This window comes from Manis javanica, chromosome 12 (assembly GCF_040802235.1).
Source record: "Manis javanica isolate MJ-LG chromosome 12, MJ_LKY, whole genome shotgun sequence".
In the NCBI taxonomy this organism is placed as follows: Eukaryota; Metazoa; Chordata; class Mammalia; order Pholidota; family Manidae; genus Manis; species Manis javanica.
Genome location: NC_133167.1, coordinates 107,228,096 through 107,247,237, shown reverse-complemented (window position 1 = coordinate 107,247,237; position 19,142 = coordinate 107,228,096). Strand labels below are relative to the sequence as shown.

At 40.4% G+C, this 19,142-nt stretch overlaps 1 protein-coding gene and 1 long non-coding RNA gene across 4 annotated transcripts in view; both read right to left on the bottom strand.

The window, feature by feature from the left end:
* Positions 1-6,004: 6,004 nt before the first annotated feature.
* On the bottom strand, positions 6,005-15,719 carry LOC108391953 (uncharacterized). The gene is made up of 4 exons (XR_001851893.3): positions 14,486-15,719; positions 9,439-9,537; positions 6,634-6,794; positions 6,005-6,119 (listed from the first exon to the last, which is right to left on the bottom strand). It is a non-coding gene; the product is annotated as an uncharacterized lncRNA (long non-coding RNA).
* A 994-nt stretch (positions 15,720-16,713) lies between these two features.
* Positions 16,714-19,142, bottom strand: part of GPM6A (glycoprotein M6A) — a 238,611-nt gene continuing 236,182 nt past the window's right edge. For all 3 annotated transcript variants that reach the window (XM_036996129.2, XM_017651847.3, XM_017651845.3), the window contains exon 7: positions 16,714-18,799. In XM_036996129.2, coding sequence (XP_036852024.1) covers positions 18,647-18,799 — 153 coding nt within the window. In that variant the 3' untranslated portion in view covers positions 16,714-18,646. The remainder of the gene's footprint in view (positions 18,800-19,142) is intronic.

Here is a 19,142-nt window from a genome sequence, read left to right as displayed (position 1 = left end):
AATCCGGTTCACGAGGCTCCACCCTCATGACACGATCCCCTTCCTAGGCTCCCCTCGTATCACCATCACATCAGGGGTTCGATTTCAATACATGAATTTGGGAGGGACACATTCATAACAATACCAAATAACCCACAACAATACCAAGGAAAGAACATCGTAGAATGTCTGTTCTCCGGCACTGGGAGGAAAGGGGAATGTCGGAGAGGATGTAGCGTAGGTGATAAATTGGTGCATCACTGGGTGAGCGAAGGAATGGGGAAGGTGGGTGGGTTAAGGCGAGCAACTCTAGGCTCAGGAAGAGGGGCGCACCATGACGCTTGGAAACTGGGACGTTATGGGCTGTTGGAAGTGAACTGTTCAGTTAGCATCTTAAGGCAGATTTCAACATACAGTATAAAGTTTAAGCTGGCATCCCAAGGCATTTCATGGTAAGTAAATGCAATAAAGCGATAGCTGCTCTCTGACTGCAGGAGTATCCACAGGTGTTTTTGAGGCACTGTTGCTGTGGTTCAGGTGAGAACTGAGCTCAGCGTGCCTGCGTTTGTTTTTCTCCCCCTGCCTTCACCACACCAATGAAACCATTCTGGGAAAGATGTTTCTTTTCACTTCCGTGCCACTGCTCTGTTAAACCATTTGAGCAATCTTTGTAGCCCAGATAGAACACTACAAACTTAGAGGTACCACAAACTAAAAGCATCACTAAAAAGGTCCACCGCTCTCATGTAAACTTTGTTTCAAAATAGGATGCATGATCTGGCTCACAAATTCAACAGGAAGAAGCCTAATTTATACAAGCTATTACCTAGTGTTGAGGCAGGCGATCTTTGGAATTCTTTAGATCTGTGACATTCATTCCTGACAGATTTTTGATAAGGAAATATAATACTTACCAAAGAATACATTTGTCTCATGTGTCTCGGGTGGATGCCTTTTATTATATAAGCACCTATTTATATCTGACCACCCATTATGACTTATTAGTTCTGACAGAAATTAGGCATCTAAATAGGAACTGCTGTCACTCTTAGAGATGTCACCAAGGGAGGAAATTAGCTAAGTTGGCCATGCATTTTAAAAGCAAAATATGACTGAGAAACACCCTGTCCTCAGTGAACTAAAATCGGGCAGATTTTCCAAGCAATATTTGCTGGTATCCCATTTAACTAAGTCATGTCTATCACTGACAGCAGAGTAACTTGTCTATAACTGACAGCATGTATTTTATGATGCTCTGTGTACTCTGTTTTGTAAGTCATTACTCTGATGTTGGTGATGAATGTTTCCTTATTGATAGTATTGTGAGGGCACTCCAAAATTATTGTACAGATGTTAGGGTAATTCTGGCTGAGCCGTCACTTTGCAGGCATCCCCAGTTTGAATCAAACCAGCTAGATTACTTGGCGGATGGCCAGTTTCTCCCTAAGTAATCTGTCCTGAAACCGCCTGGTGACAGACATCCTCACAGCTAAACGAGGAGTACTAAGCCAACAGCGGTACCCGGGGCAGTCGCTGTGTTCCAGCAACACCCTCCTCTCCACGGCTTCTGTGCACAGGCAGCTGAAAGTCTTATGGCTGCTCTGCTGGTATTATTAGGCCCCATTCCCCCATGGTTGGTTTTAAAGTTTCTCTTTGGTTTTCAGCAATATGACCATGATATGCCTACACGTGTTTTCTTAGTTTTTATCCTCCCGCTAGTGTGCTGAAGTCCTTCAGTCTCTGTGCTGTCTCTCTCATCATTTTGGGAAAATTCATCCCACTTACCTTTCAATATTGCTTCCATCCCATTTTCTCTCTCCTTTTCTGCTGTCACTGCAGTTACACTTAGTTAGGCAGGTGACTCTCCTGTATGGCTCTTCTCTATCTTCTGTACTGTGCTGTACTTTAGAAGGAGGCAAATAGCTGCTACCGATTTTGATTAATATCTAAAATAACTGATCCCTCTGCTACAGGGCAGCATCTTACAGCATTGCATTGATGAAAAGACATTTCTGTAAATGCAGAAATATCACTTAAAAGTGCCACATGTTTTCAAAATTTTCCATCCAGCACTTATCAAGGCTGCTGGAAGAATATCCTTATGAAGAGATACATTTAGAAATCCAGTCTTGCTGTGCAGTTCCTTTATAGGCAAATATAAAGCGGACGTGTTTGCTGTCTAATTTTGTTATACCTGATGTAATATGCACATTAGTGGACCAGGAGGCTGTAGTGCCATATACTGCAGTTAACTTCATGATTGTGAAATAGCTTGGGTTTTTTTTGTTTGTTCGCATGTTTTTCCCCCTTCATTCCACAAGCCACACCTCCTGTCAGGAACAGGTTTACTCTCGTGTTTTGAACTCATTAAAGGAGACCACCCTCGTCTGCAGCTCTAAAGAGAATTCATTACCTAACGCTCCCAAATCCCAATTTCTATAACTTTTCCCTTCCCAGTCCTTACATGCCCGCACTGTCTCTGTCCCTTCTTTCCCCTCTCAAAGCCTGTATTCAGGAAAGTCACAGACTCCGGCTCATGGAGTAGAGATCAGCAGGCCTCAGGCAGCTTGGTCTCAGCGCCTCACTTCACTCTTAAAAATTCTTAAGGGCTCCGAAGGGCTTTTGTTTATGTGGCTTAAATATATCAAAACTTACCATATTAGAAGTTAAAGCTGAGGGATTTGTTTAAAATACTTAATAGTTCATTTTAAAGTAGTAATACTAAACCTATTACACATCAAGATAAGTAACACTTTTATAATGGTAACTCAGTTTTCCAAAATTAGAAATAAAGAGACAAAGAGTGGCTCTGTTGCACATTATAGCAAATCTTTTAAATGTCTGGCTTCATAGGAGAGGGCGGGATTCTCAGATCTGCTTCTGTGCGCAACCTTCTGTGAATGTATAGGTCTTGTTTCCTCTGGGAAACCCTGAGAGAATGGGAATTGTAAAAGGCAAATAACAACTTAGAATCACATGAGAAAATGTGACCTTCCCTTGATAGGGTCTCATCAAACCTTCAAAGGTCCCCAGACCACAGTTTGAAAACTGCCGATGTAATATTACGGTTCTCATGGCTGGAAGGTATTTAATTAACTACCCAGGCCAATGCCCTCACTTTAATGAAGAAACTGGGAACTAGGCCGTAAGAAGTTTTTGCTGAATTCCCTCAGCTACTTGGTGGCAGAAGCTGAATAAATGACCCAAATCTTTTTTCTCCTCAGGCATTCTTTCCAGCAAGTGAACTGAAGCTTCATGGTCATGAGGACTGAAGTGGATTAGCTGGAGGTTAGCCGTCATGATGGGGCCCCAGGCATCTGCTGACGGAGAGATTTTAGGAACACCAGGCCTCCTCATCTTCTGATTTCTCCAGAATCACACCATTTAAGGGGTCCCACGCCTGGGGTCAGATCTAATTCCAGTGACACTGTGACTCATCTTCTACTGTGATATGGGCATGGAAAGATTCTGGGAGAGAATGGTAACAATGAAAACAGCAAGAAAGAAGTCTATCGAATGTCTGGCATTACAGATACCAAACATCCCAGGAGGACCTGAGCATTCCCCCCACCGGCGGTGACACAGGCAGAGCTCCTGAGCCTGGTCCCTGCTACTAGCTCAGCAGTGGCTTGTCTGACCAGGTCTGGCTGTGCGTCGGTGGCCCAAGAGGCCGTGGGCTCCCTCACCCCCAGGGCCTCAGAATATGCCTCCTGAGTAGGGGGTAGGGCTCAGCATCAGCACCCCAGCAAGGGGGGAAAAGCAGAGTCTGGCATCTTCACCAAAGGGACAGACGTGTCACAGTGCAGCCTTCCTGCCCTGTTTACATAATAATGTACCGATAACCATATGCATTTGGGACTCACGCTGTTGAGGTTAAATCTAAATCTACCTTTTACAAACTGAGTGATAAGAGAAACTTTAATTAAATAATAACCTTGACCACACTCTGGGAATTAAAAAAAAAAGTGGTCACTGAGAGGGAATTTAAGCTAAGTAGCATAAACATGCCTTACGGAGAGCCCAGAGTACAATATTAGGGGAATATACATTGGAGAATTTTGTTTGAAATGAACACAAACATGTTTGTGTGATGTAATGAATGATTCTTTTCCTTTAATGCCAAGTATATTGCCACGTTGCTCTTGAGCATGGTTCTTCCCAATATTTCTTGACAATGGTTTGCAATTCCATCATACACCTTAGGATGAAACTCATTCTGAAATTTAACTGACAATTATGCGTTTGTAGAAGCCTTTTCTGCAGTTTGAGACTTTAAGTTTAAAATATCTTTAACTAGAAATGATAATGTTAGCTTAATAATTAAGTTACTGATAAATTGGGATATGCTTCTTCAATAAATACAGTTGCCCTTAATAGCATATTTAGTGACAACTGTCTTTACAAATTCCAGGAGGTTGGGATGAATTATTTCATAAAATGAATAAACAGGACCACTAACACTGACTGCGTGGCCTCACAGGGTCTCCTGTTGTTCTGTAATGTTTCATCTTATTAAGTTGTTATCAGACTTTTCATGTTGATTATTAAATCTTAAAGAATTTTTCATTTCATATAAAAATAGAATTGAATGACTTCTCTTTTTTTTCGGAAGCCAGGATTGCTCAGCGATCCCAGCGTTGCATCCCTAGCAAAATGGACACAAGATAAAAGATGGCAGTTCACGGGAGAAGAATCCCAAAGGGTCCATTAACATACGAAAAATGCCCAATCCCCAGAGTTAGCAGGGAAACATCAACTTAGTCCATAACTAGATAGCACTGTACCTCTGTCAGATTGGCAACAGAACTCTGACAGTCGAAGAGTATAGAGCAAAGGTGCTTCTCATATTCTGCTACTGGGAATTTTATTCCATAAAATAGCTAGCCAACTTGAATATTCTCATGACCTAATGCCAGAAGGACTGTGCTTTTCGCTATGCACCTTAAGTAACCATTGTGCATATGTACAAAGAGGAATGTAAACTATTGTTCATTGTAATATTTTTCATAAGGGAAAAATTTGGAAACCTAAGCCTTTGTTAATAAAAAATGGATAAATATATCATATTACACTTATACTTCTATATTATATATAGGTATCATATATAATACAGTTCTGACCATGTTATCTTATGTACCAATTGATAGGAGGAACAACAACTTGGTTAAAAATATTTATGGTTACTTACATAAAGCTATAGAATAACATGGCTATATCTTTAAACAATGTTGAAAGAAAAAAGCAAACTGTATAAGCCTATGTGTTAAATTGCATGAATATGTATTAAACACCATTAAAATATTAAAATGTAGGAAGGATGCAGTTCTATTCATGGTAGCAGCTAATTCTGAAGAGAGAAAGGGGGAGAGGAGTTAATTCAGATAAGAATAAACACAAAGATAGCCCCAGTTAGTATTTAATTAAAAAAAAATACTTAGAGCACATTATGCTTTGACTAATCTGTGAGGAAAACATATGTGTTTAATATAGTTAGTTGTAATTTGCTCTGTATTTTAATGTACATGCAAAATAAACATAAGCTACAAAGTTAACATAATGTATCGAAAAATGGAAATAATCTTACACCTGGGTAAAACTAAATTTGAGTCATCATCCAAATTAATTGGAGGACTGTGCGTGAATGGACGGCGGCACATCATTTTTCAGGCCTTTTTCCAGGAGGGTTGGTAATGCCCTCGTGAGGCCCTTTGTGAGTTAGGGGACTGTTAGGGGAATTGGGGCCCAGGAGCACCAGATCCCAGGATTCTAAGGGAAGACAGAGTGAGTGGACAAGGAGGAAAAGCAGCACGTAAGGGCCACCAGCCCCAGGCCACCACCCGGACGGATCACTGCACACCTCTCCCCACTCCAGGAGGTGCCGTGGGGAGGCCCTGGAGAAGCCCCGGCACGCAGGGCAGCCCTGCAGACATGCCTGACTGAGGAGGAGGCAGAAGCGTGGCGGACTGAGATGGTGCTGCACTTCTCGGCTTTCCAGAAGTACCCCTGGCAAGTGCTGAGAAGGCGACGGTCACCTACCTCTTTCCCAGCGAAGCCACGTTCCAAGCTTTGGGGTAGAGCTCTTGCATGACAAATGCTCAGAGAAAACTGTCTCTTGATTTCTACTGGATTCGGCATCAGGTCTATGAAAGCAAAAACAGTTTTATGGACAAAATAGAAATGTAATGGAAGCAATTTTCTTTAAAAAAATAAATACAGTAAAAATATTTTGAAAATGATACAAGGGTACTCCAGCCCATGGAATCTCTATGTCAAATGCAGTTACATGGTCTCCTGAAAGGCTTTGATAGTTTTCAGGAAAATGTTCCCTTTGCAGGATCCTAGCAGACCTAATCCCTGGCAGTGGCCTAGCTGTCCCACCTGTGAACTTCAGCCCAGGACTCAGAGTGACCTCCCTTGCGGCCGTACCCCCAGATCGCATCCAAGGGCGTGTGCCTGGGTATGGAGGTGTGGTGGTTCTGTGAGGACCCGAGCACACAGGGGACGGGGGGACAGGAGAGACATCATCCCGGAGCTGTCCCAGCCTTCTCCCGGACATGCTCTGGCAGAACCAGCCGGAGGGCCCTTCCAGGGGCCAGGGGAACCTCTGGCCCAGGCCTGACAGGCCGTCACGGCTTCAGCGAGAGCCGGACTCACCTTCCAGGCGGCCACAATCTCTTTGTACTCTTTTTCTTTTTTCTTGATTTTCCTTCACATCTCTGGGCTTCTGACAGCTTAACTTGACAGAACTCGTGAATAAGAGCACCAGGCTGATTACTTTCCTTTTCTTGTCACAGAGCTGTTGTGCGTGCAGTCTCCTGGGGGGGAAAAATGAATATAAATGCCACAGAGGAAGAGGTCGGTGCTTAGGAAGCATTTTGCAAACTCGTTAAATTGATGGCTCTTGGAGAGGGATCAAAGAGAGAAGCCAAGATTGGGATTAAAAAAAAAAATCAAGAAAGCTTTCAATGTAATCTGCTTTCCAGAATAGGCTTTTACTATGTATATTGATCCATGGGAAAAAAGTAGATAAGCCTTGGAGAAATGTACTAGCGATAAATATTGAAGTAAATTTACAAGGTGCAGAAAAGAAGGAAGGAGGGAAGGAGGGAAGGACAGACAGAAAGAAGGAACATAAGAGAATAAGGTTGAAACCCAGACACAATAGCTACATACATAAAATATAACTTTAAAAATACAAACTGTAACATATGGCAAATGCCAAATACACAAAGTGAAAGGTAATGGGAATTATCACTGGGTTTTGCTTTTGCATGTCCATTGACCCTTGTGGTAAAGCAGGGCAGAAATGGGCAATTTAGAGAAGCACTTAAGCATGCCAGAAGAATTTAATTCACAGCAGAATTATTTCAGATTACAAAAAGTCTAAGCCAGGGAGTGGCACAGCTGCGTTTGAAGATGCTCCCCTACATAGTAAATAGCACATAACAAAGAAAAAAGGGGGGACTTCCATCAGCTCTATGCAGAATGTGGAGTAAAACTGATCACTGATGTCCATTTCACTTCAGTTTTCTCATTCTGTCTGAGTATCACAAGTTTAACATAAAAAGGACCACGGAAATAAGCTCTGTCTGCCTGTGCACCGTGCACACTGGTCCTTCGAAGCGCCCAGATGTACACGGACAGTGTGGAATGTTGCTCCGAGTGCTGCACGGCGATGGGACTGAGGGCCACTAGATGTCAGCCTCCGATAATTCTCTGGAAAACGCTCTGTTGCTTTTATTTCTCTCTGCGACAGACTTTCTGTTCAGCCATTTTCTCCAACCATAGGAAGGTGAATGACGATCATATGCCATTTAAAGTCATTGTACCACATGTAAGAAGGTCAGCTATTCATTCAACGTAGCTCCTGTTCCAGTCACAAGTTTTATGATATGTTAAGGAGGTACTGACAAAAATCTTACATCTGTATATAATATACATAGATGTGCATACACTGCCACGATATGCGAAGGAACTGCATCAACCGGTCTTACCTCCTTGAGCTCTCAGCAAGCGCCTCCCCTCTCTTTTCAAGAGAGTATTTCATCTGCTGCATCAGGGGGAAAAATGAAGACCTCTTGATGGTTTCTTTCCGGTTTGTTTGTTTTTATTGCGACCTTAGCCATTTCTACATTTGAGTGGGTATTTTTATCTCAACACTTCTGCAGAACTGCTATTTCCTTTTAGTGTCTATATGGGTTATTATATCTATGCTAAAAGAGACTCTAGCCCATCAGGTGTGCAGGGCAAAAGCAGAGAATTTGTGAATGAATCGATGTACGGACTGATTAATTCATCAGAGGGGAATAATTTTAAGGGCAAGGCGTGTCTGTCGAGCCAGACCATGGGTTTTGAAGACGGCGTGTTGGAGGGGCGGATCATCACAGCCCTGGCTGCAGGTGCTCGTCGCCCCCCCATCAGCCACGCTGGCCCAGCACCTGACTTTGCAGAGAGGAGAGCTAGAAGGAGTTTCGGCCTTCATCCCGACAGTGACAGATAGCAGCAAAGGCGACTCACCAAAGCCCTCTATACACAGTCCTCGCAGGTGTAGGTGGCCGTTTTGGGGACCAGCACACACATGAAAGTGGGGAATGGGGACACTCACAAAGGTCCTACAGATCAGCTCGCTGCAGCTTGGGGCGATTTCTCCTTTAGTTCCTCGGGTGAGATCATGCTTTGCAATCCTAACTCTGGAACAAGGTCTCTCCTTTTCTCCAAGAAACTAGCTACAGAGTGAGATTGTAAAATCTGTCCATTTAGCAAATACCTATTCAGCTGCACTCTCTGTGAGGCACTGTGCTAGGTTCTGTGGAGGGATACAGAGATGTATTCAAAAGAGTCCCCGTTCCAGGGGGCTTAAAATGGATCATCTAACTAAATTACAGCATATTAGAGTCTTAATGTTCCATAATTTAGTAGTACTTGAGACTCATATAGCACAACTAGGCAGAAGACACTGAATCATCTTGCAAGAAAATTCTCATTAGTACACTTAACATATAGAGAAATTAAATCATAATCAGCTGACTGTTTTAGATAAAGTTTAATTGCAAGTTTTAGAAGAAACGGCTTGCTCCCAGCTATGGGGTGAGCTGAGATCATATAAGCATTTTCAGTGGCGTGCTGTGGGGAGGTCGTGTTAACTCCTATAAAATCTTGATCGAAAATGATTTTTTAAGCACTAAGTACAACAGAAAATGCGAACTCTTGAGAGTATGTACCTCCAGTACCACTGTTGATATAATAATGCTGTAGGACGGCTCCTGGGAGCCAAGTATTTGGAGGAAGAGTATTTATTTCAGCTTATCTCAGAAGGGTATGTAGGGTTTATTACTCCTCATACTTCAAACTGATTACATGGAAGCACTTCCCCACTTTTAGCTGTTTCCTCTCAATATTCACTTTTCAGTAAGTACACTAAAGGGATGCTGAAGAAGGGGATCAGGTGTGCCCACGCACCTGGAAATATTGCTGCCTCTTGCTGGTGAACGGGGTGCTGGCCGAGCCGATCTGTCACTCACACGGACAGGACCGATGCACCGGGAAAGCCCCAAGGAACTGCAGAGAGAACGTAGTCAACACTTAATTCTCGATCTGCCTTCACGTTGCATTTATGTGTCTAGTCCTCAGACTGAATGCTGAACTGAATTACCTCACAGACCTCAGCCTACTCAAGCAATAACCCTTTGTGCATTTTAAGAAAAAGAATTCGGACTCCCACAGCTTGTACACGCAAGCTGAAAACAGACATGTGGCTTGCATTTTATTCTTTATCTGTGCTTCTTTTTTAATCACAGTGACAAGATGTTGGATCCAACTCATTAGTGCTAATATAGGGGCACATATGTCTATTATTTAATAAAATACAGATGAAAGACTAGTACAAATAAAATAGGTATTTTTTTTTCACAGAAGCTGAGCCCTGTAATAAAGTGAGCAGGGGTGAGCATCAGCTTATCTCAGAGTGGGGGGCGGTTGCAGCCCTGGTCCCTGTCGCTGGGTTCTGACAGATTCTTCAGTTTACAGTATAAAGAATAAAAGGTTAAAACAGTAAGTTTCCACTTAAAAATTAGCTTACAATCACATTGGATTACATGCTAACTCATATTTATAATTTAACTCACTCATCACTGAAAATCTTTGTTTTGGAGTTCAAGCTATTTCTTTATTATGAAATATCTGAGATTATGAGACCACTCAGTACCTGAAGGTTTTCAATCCAAGACATGGAAGTTTCTGGTGCTTTTATGTTTTCAAATCTCAGGGCTAAAATACAAGAAATTATTTATAAAAAATAAAAATAGAGATAAACCATTTGGTATACAATCATTTTTAGATTAATCAGCCATGGTTGTCATCATGTGCAAATTCCTTCACAGAGTATTATTATTGAAAGTAGTACATAATGAAGGAATTCTTTCCTTCAGACACTGATACTCAATCTTTCATATGTAAAAAAAATTGCCATTTTAAATATGGCTAACTTTTGAACACTGATTTTACAAAAAAGACTGCAATAGAAGGCCAATTGTTTTTGATCTTTAACATAAGATTATAAACACGTAACCCTTTTTTTCATTAACAAGATATGAAAATGGTAAATTGCTAAACTTATCATTTGGGCAGTGTTTGTGAAAATAGTTATAATATGAATCAAACTGTCATCAGTTTAATGTATTTAGTTACACTGTGCCTTTAGTTATTTTAGAGGGTTCCGGTTCCTTGGGGAGCCCTCAGCCCAAAGACCCAGGAAACAGGAAAGATTGTATGACGTTTACCCACGTCAGGCACCCCTCACTTAATTGTCTTCATAATGACAGAAAACCTGAACTACAGTAGAAGGCTGATAACTAGATTATTGTATATTCTTGGGCAACTCAGTGTCTCTGAGTTTATTATTTATAAATGTGAAATTATAAACTGATCTCTACAGTCCTGTTCAGTCCCCAAAACTGATGATTATGTTGATGTAATGAATTACTTAAGACAGATGAAGTAGGTACTATTTTATCCCAATTTCAGTTTTACAGATCTGGAAACTGAGATACAGAGCGATTGATACCTTCCCTAAGGTCACAATGGCAGAAACAAGGTATGAACCCAGAGAGAGGTTCTCAAAAGTCTGCATTTTTCTTCTTTTAATTTTGATTTTTAAAATCTGATATTTAATGGAGGCATAATCATTTAATACACACACACACACACACACACACACACACACATATATATAGTGTACAAAAAGTAAAGTTCACAGATTTTAGTGTACAGGCTCATTAGGTTTTGACAAAGGTGTGCCTTCATACAACCACCATCCTGTTAGGGCACAGAAGTCTCCCATCACCTCCACAGCTTGTGAGAAGTGAGGTGTCAGTACAGCCCACAAGAACTGGTCCTGCTGACGGTGACGTGAACAAGCTACAAAGGTAGAAAACCGAGTAAGTTGTTAGCTTTCCCCCCAATTGTTTCGGAGAAAGGCGTGGATGTGAGGCACCCCAGGAAGAATGCGTATCAGATGCTGCTCACAAGTTAAGGTGATGAGGCCAGTGGCTTGCAAGGGCCCAAGCAATCTGTCCTCTCATCCCTGACCTCATCTCACTTAATTATTTTCCCTCTGTCCATCCACTCTGGCTCCATTGCTGCTTCTGGTAAGGATCTTTTTCCTACTATTCCATTGGTCTGGAATGTTCTTTACCTTATGACTTACTCTCTCAATTCTTTTAGGTCTTAAAGGTTACCCTTTGGTAAGATTCCTGAAAATTCTCCACCCCAGCCCACCCTGCAACTCAGCCGGCCCCTAAGCATCTTACCCTGACGAAGTCCTTTCCATAGCATTTCTCACCTCAAAAACGCTTCATAGGACTGACTGACTTTGTTAATATCTGTCTCCCTGCATCAGAATGTAAAACACAAAAGGGTAAAAATGTTTACATTTTGTTCACTGCTAAAATCCCAGTGCCTAGATGGGTAACTGCCTATAGTTGAGTCTCAATAAATAGTCACTAGAAAATGAAGGTTTTCCAAATTTTCACTTGAGAACTAAGCACTGGGGGCAGAAATCTGGAGGATACTTGCCACCTTGACAAGACTGACTTCCATGGAGTGCTGCGTACAAGGGGCTGATAGCAAAGGGTTTAAGAAAAAGTGACAGGAGAGTAATTGCAGGTGAGTACAGACCTCTTTCAAAGAGATAAGCTGTAATGGAGAAAAAAAATTGGCGGGGTGTAGATAGATAAGGAATCAGGAGAGGGTTTTTAGTTTTCCTTATTATTGTTGTGTGTCGTTTTAAGGTTAGAATAAACCATGAGAGAGTGAAAAACTGGTGATTCAAGAGACATCAGAGAGAGGAAAATTTGCTGGAGTGATACCTACCCTCAGTAGGTGAGAGGAGATGAGATCTAGAATATAATATGTCAAGTGTGTTTGACCTGAGAAACGTGAGCAATTCATCCATATTAAAAAGAGAAAAGGCAGAGATTTGCATATTGATGTAGATATATTAATAGGTGAGTGATGGGAAATTATGGAAATGTTCTTCTAATTGTTTCTCATTTCTCCCTGAAATAGGAAGCAATTTCCAACTCTGAATGGAAAGAAAGTGCTGGAAGTTTGATTAGCGAAAGCTATACCATAGGGGATGTACAATAGCCAATATTCTAGGGAAGGAATCTGGAAACTGTGGCCTCGGGCTAAGTCTCGGCTGTCCATTGTGTTGTTTTATTGAACAGTTTTATTGGCAAACAGTGATGCCCAGTTATTTATATACTTCAGCTGTTGTCTTGTACTTAGAGCTAAGAAGTTGCAACAGGGACCTCATGGCCCATAAAACCTAAGTTATTCACTACGTGGTCTTTTACAGAAAGAGTTGCCAACCATTCTTCTAGAAAAATGGAGTTGAGTTATTGACAGCTCTGCAGGCTCACCTTAACCTAGGTGAGGCTGGTTAGTCTGGGCACGTGTTTCTCCAGCCATGTTCAGTTACGTAGGTTCAGAAGAGGACAGACAGATGAATTAAACCAGAGTCGGCATTTTCCTGGGTGAGTTGAAGGAACATTGGGGCTCAGAGGCGCTGAGGGAGCCGTTACAGTGATGGACCACACAATACAAGCAAGTGATGGGGATCTGGGCACAGAAGGCGAGGGAGGGCTTTGAAAATGGACACTAAGAGATACACGGTCCCAGTGGAGTTGGTAAGGTAGCAAATAGAAGTTGGAAATGAAGCATAAAATTTACGTTACATGTGATTTGCACTTACTGGAAATGAGTTCTAGAGATTGGGTAGGTGGAGAGGGGCTGAAGCAAACCCACCAGAGGAAAGAAAACAGGTCCCCACCCTGTAACTGACTTGTCAGGGTGTGTGCACTAACATCAGTGGTCCCCATTTGGCTTATCAGAAACTTTTTTGGTGCAAGTTCAAGTATTAAGTTTATCCTTATTACATAAGTCAGTAGGAATTCTATTTGTGGCTGTGTAGAAGGAAGCTGATGATTTTTGGATATTAGGTAGTAGAAATTAAGTAATTGGGGGAAAAATCTTAAAATTCATTATGTGGATGAGCATAAATACCATACCACTAAGTTTAAGATGTGATTTTATACCATTTGCATTTATTACATTGTTACCTAGGTATACTACTTCTGGAGGCATGATTATAATCATTTTAAGACCATGAAGGTGCCATTCAGGAAAATTACTGTCTTGTTAAGCTTCATTTACCTGCCAAGAACACTCAGTTCTCATTCAGGGACTTGTGTTTTTCTCTCAAAGACCTGGTCTGGTCCTGCTCAGAAATAAAATGCTAAGAAGGATGATGAACACAGTAACCATTATAAACGTTGTATACAGAGAGAACAGCAAATGTAGTTCAAACCTCAAAGCTGGGGGAGGTGTGTGTCATACCACATTGTGGTGTCGTTCGGGGCAGGTGGCTGGGAGACGGGGTCAGCGCTCCCAGCTCGCGCTGATGTCGCCTGCTAGTCTAGTCACGCTTTCCTGAAATGACGTTAGTATTCGTCAAAACCCACTTCCCTGCTTCAGGGCATCCTCTCCTTTTGTCTACTGAAGGGCTAGGTTGACATCCTAGCTTTCTCAGTGCAACTGATTAAATGATATTGTATGTACGCTGTCTAAGATTTCAAGGGCAGATCAACAGGTTGCATAGAGACATTAATGGATATCAGTGATAAAAAGTAAAAAAAAAGCAAAATACAAAAAACTCAGAAACAAGATATCCACCCATTGTAAATGCTCATCTATTAGAAAGCACAAAACTAAGTCAGGCGTATTTTTATCAGATCATATGTGTGAACCGTCCCTGGCATGTGGACTAACAAATCAATCAATCGAAATGGGAATGTTAATTTATTGATGACAACTTGTATAAATGTTTCTCAGAAAAAAGTATCATACTTCTGAACACACACATGCACACACACACACAAAACACATGGTTTGCACTTACTGGAAATCATGGGAAAAAATCCAGGAAACACACCCAGAGCTCACTCACCTCCAGGCAATCAGCCTCCCGCTGGACACAGCGGCACCTCTGCTCCATCTTCAGGGGCCGTCCCTGGATCGGGCTCGGTTCAGTACACTCGGAGCTGCACCTGCCACGGGATGCCTCACTACCAGCAGGGTGGCCCCCAAGAGACAAAAGTAATTACTGAAATAAATCTGAAAAGCAAATAGACTGCAACACTTCTCTCAAAGTCAAGTGTTCCCACTTTCTAAGGTCTCGCATTTCCAGTTTTCTCCTTTACCGCCCCGTCTCCTGCTTCTAGGGGTCGAGAGAGTGTTCATCCACCAGGTCTGGGGGTGAGTGTCTGCCCAAGCACCTTCAGGTGAGCGCAAAACCTGCTGAAAATAATAGGACCTGTGGTCTCAATTTTGTGCACTTTTTTTTTTTTTTGCATTTTGTAACTGTTATTTGTTTGTCTAATCCTTTTCTTTTGTTTTTTACAGTCCTCCCATCACGTAATATGCATCTTCCCCAACTCTGCTCTTTTTTTCTCTCCCTTTATTCAGAGAATAATAGCACAATTACTTAGATGTTTTCTCTTTCTTATTTTTTATTCTCCCATTGTTGGTTTATTATTTTTTTTATTTTGTTTGGTATTTCCTTCTACTGGGGTTTCAACAAGTTAGAAACACAATGGTCTAAAAACTTTTATTTCACTTTAATATTTATTTCGATTCATTGCAGAATGAATTTAATAATTCAACTCATTTCATTTTCTAAGTTCAGTTTTCAAGCACGATGGATTTTTATGGTAAGGTGCAAAAGAACCTAAAATGATCAAAGTTAAAATTCACTTTAGAAACTCAAAGCCTCGGGCTTATTTAAATGAATAGAAAGCTGTTTACATCTAAGCCAGCGGCATTTTACAGACTTGCCTCCACTGACTTCGGATGATCTACTATCTTGGAAACCTTGCAGAAAACTTTGTGGGGTGTTTGTTTCTTCAAGGTATGACAGTTGAATTCACATTTCATCATGTTCTGCCTATTTCAGCTATCAGGTCACTTAAGTGAAATATACTTTAAAATGGTGATTCTGTTTTGTTTAAAAGGCAAAAATAAGACAAATAGAGCAAGAGGTCGAGTTTACCTGATGCAAAATATCAGAATCTGCTATTTCTAAGTTTTAACATGAGGAAGTAAACTGCTTACACCCAAAGTACAGCTGACCAATATACATTTTTTATTCCCAGAAAGAGTGATTTCCTTTGTCTAAACATTAGCCTTACAATTCCCAAAGGATTAAATGTCAATTATTTCTCAGTAAAGCTAGGAGAAAAAAATTCCCCATAGGAAATTACTTGCTTTAAAAATAAATCCGTATTTTTACAAAGAGAAATGGACTTACAAGTTTTCAAAAATTATAATTATCTGACCATGGTAGTTTTTTGAAAAGCTTATATTGTGAAATTTTTGTTTATGCTGATATTCTTTAACATGTAATTCTTTGTCATCTTGTTGCCAAGAATTTCATAAACACTGGAAAGATTAAGAACTATATTTTGATAAGATTTTAGACAGGGATGATTTTCTTATTGTCTTAAAGGTGACTTTTTAAAACAAGACATTTTGTCCAGATCTATTTATATTTATTACAGGTATCTGTAACCTAAGTCCATGAAATTCCTAAGTCACCATTCAAACAATACATAATTGAAGACTAATACCATTCCTTAGGCCTTATGAAAATTAAGATTTTTATTGATAATTATTTTGTTATTTTAAAACTGCCATCATGTCTAGTTTGGCCAGAGGAAATTACATCTAAAACAAGCAAAAAGTATAAAAAATATACATATATTCTTTCATTTCATTGCTCTCACCTTGATATTTTGAAGCAAATCAAAAAATCATTTTTCCTTTCTGATTCGCATTATTAACCTTCTTTGTTTCCTTGTTAGTTTATGAGGCTCTAAAGAAAACACGAAACAATAAAAATTAGAGAAGGAAATAGCACATGTTGGGAACTGTTATCATTTGCTAAATGAAATGAGCTGTGCAGTCTTTCCTCCTTCACCTTCTCCCAAACCCCTCCCCGTCCTGTGCTGAATGTTGAGACACCGAATTGTTACTGCATTTTGAGGTGTTAGGTCAGCTTAACTGGGGAACAAGCATCCTAGGGAGACAGCGTCTATTGCATTTGGAAAGAATGCACAGACTTAGGAAAGGGGAATAAACAAAACAAAGAAAAACAAAAAAACACTGGAGAAACTAATAATAAGTCCACAAAGTACACAAGTTATTTATTACATTTGGCAAGCACTTGGTTCCACATTTCAAAAACGCCACCGTCAAGCTGTTGGCACATGTATGTACAAAACAGATTAATTGTAATGCCTGCTACAAAGCACCCCGCGGAAATACAAACTCGCATACCGGGGAGGGAAGCCACAAGCATCAACATCAGTACATAAGTGTAAAAGACAGTTTTAAAAATCGTCACAAACTGTTAAGACACAGAACTGAAACACTATAATATAGAATTTAGAGAGGCCCATTAATACTTCTGCTGAATATCTGTAATACTGCATATATCAGAAAAGTGTTGAACCAGTAAGATGATCTAAGTGTAAAAAAAAAAAGCAGAACCCCAAATTAAGTAAATAATACTACAGAATGCAGAATCATGCCACAGATACCCTAGTAATACCCCCTTAGCTACTACAAGAACTTGTAAAATTATGGATGATGCATGACTAGTCGTTGTACAAAGCTTGATTCACTCAATAAATTTTATTAGAAATGCACTTACACTGAGAAAAGATTTCACAATGGTCAAATCAGTGCACACTACTACCGAGCTTTTATACACTGACAAAAATGTCTTGTCAGGCTACATCATTTTAAAAGACACTTTACAGCATTCTTGTAGCATTAGAAATAATCAGAAGAGTCGAGGTTAAAACAAACACCAAATTTGGTCCAATAATACTGATTGTTTTTTTGTTTTTTTTTATTCCTTTCATATAGGTACTTCTTATAAATGAATACGAATGAACATTTGGTTAAAATGACTTACTTGAAATAAAAACACAAGTATATCACTACACACCGGAAAGATACATTCTAGGGTAGCCTCTGACCACACTTTAAAAAACACTACAGGTAAACCAACATGGATTGGAAGGCTGCAAGCAAAGCTATTATATTAATGGAAGCCTTTTCAAATATATCATACATATCTGAGGGATAGTTTACAGAGGTGCAATCCATTAAAATGTTTTAAAGTAGGTAAAACAACTTCTGAGGGGTTAGTATGCTTATTTTTATTATATCACCTTCATAAAGGTAATTCATGTCCACATCAGCATATTAAAAGTTCCAATCCAGCCACTGCTTAAGTCACAAAGAGATCAGAGTCCAATGGTCCAGAGTAGTTATTTCCATTAAAACTGTCTCTATACTAAACTTGAAAAGGTAAGCCTGGTATCCATGCATTAGCATCACTGTTTCTACATGCTCGCAACATAAACATGAGGAATCAGAGAGAAATACCTTTTAAGTACAGGAAAGAAATACAATGTTAACAAAGATAAGAAGCACTTTTTTTTTTTTTAACTACTACAAATTTAGAAATTGCACCTTAGATTGATGAAATCATTAACCAGGGCCTATGGTCATGTGGCCACTGATCTTCAGACAAGATTTCCCTATTTGAAGAGTCACTGTGGTATCATCTCTGTTGTTCCTAATGTACAATGGTCCCTTTGAAGGTTACCTGTAGTTAGACTAGTTACCGAAATCAAAACTAAAAAGTATAAAAAGCTATTTTTCTCTTTGAAACATAAGAAATAATGTAAAAGGTGTTATGTATAACACATGGGAAGTGTTAAAAATCAAATAAGTCTCTGCATTGAACAATGTTAGTATCTTTGATCTTAGAGAATTACTAAGTGAGCTTTGAGAAATTTAAAAAAAAAAAGGAAAAGGCTGGATAGGAGCTTGTAGAAGAGATCTGATTACACCAATTTAACCCATTGGGAAATGAAGCGCTGCCACAACAAAGAACTGTGTTCAGGTGGTTCCTAAGTCACCCTACGTCTCATTGAGGAGAAGCACTTTCACTTCATTTTTCAGAAGGTGGGATGGTTGGATGGCCCTTAGTTGAACACCGATGCGTCTGAGTGGCGGAAGGGCGGGCGGGCTCTGTTTACGTGTAGGCGTTGAGCCGCTCTTTGGAGCGGGTGGAGTGGATGTCGTGAAGCTCTTGCTCTTCCTTGGACTTGATGTCCTCGTACTTCTGCATCCGGCAGGCGTCTTTGACGTAAGCCCAGTTGGCAGACAGAACCATAAGGTAGTGGACCTGATCAAAGACAGAGACAATTTATACTGGAAGTCTGCTCAGTGTCTGTACTACACCTTGCTGTCAGGAAGGAAATATTCAGATTATACGCTTATATAGGTTATATTCACCAATAATACGGAACTGCAGTTTAGGTGGTAATAGGCACGATACAAGCAAAGCATGTTCCTTCCTCACTCCTCTTTCCTTTAGCATGACCTCTTCTTCTTCCACAACTCTGATGAATCCAAGACTGGTTCTTAATCTTCACGTGTCCATTTCTGCCCTCATTTGCCCAAAACGTGAGACTACCATCTCCTGTTCACATATCTGGGTTTTCTAATCCATAATGGGAAATAGTCTC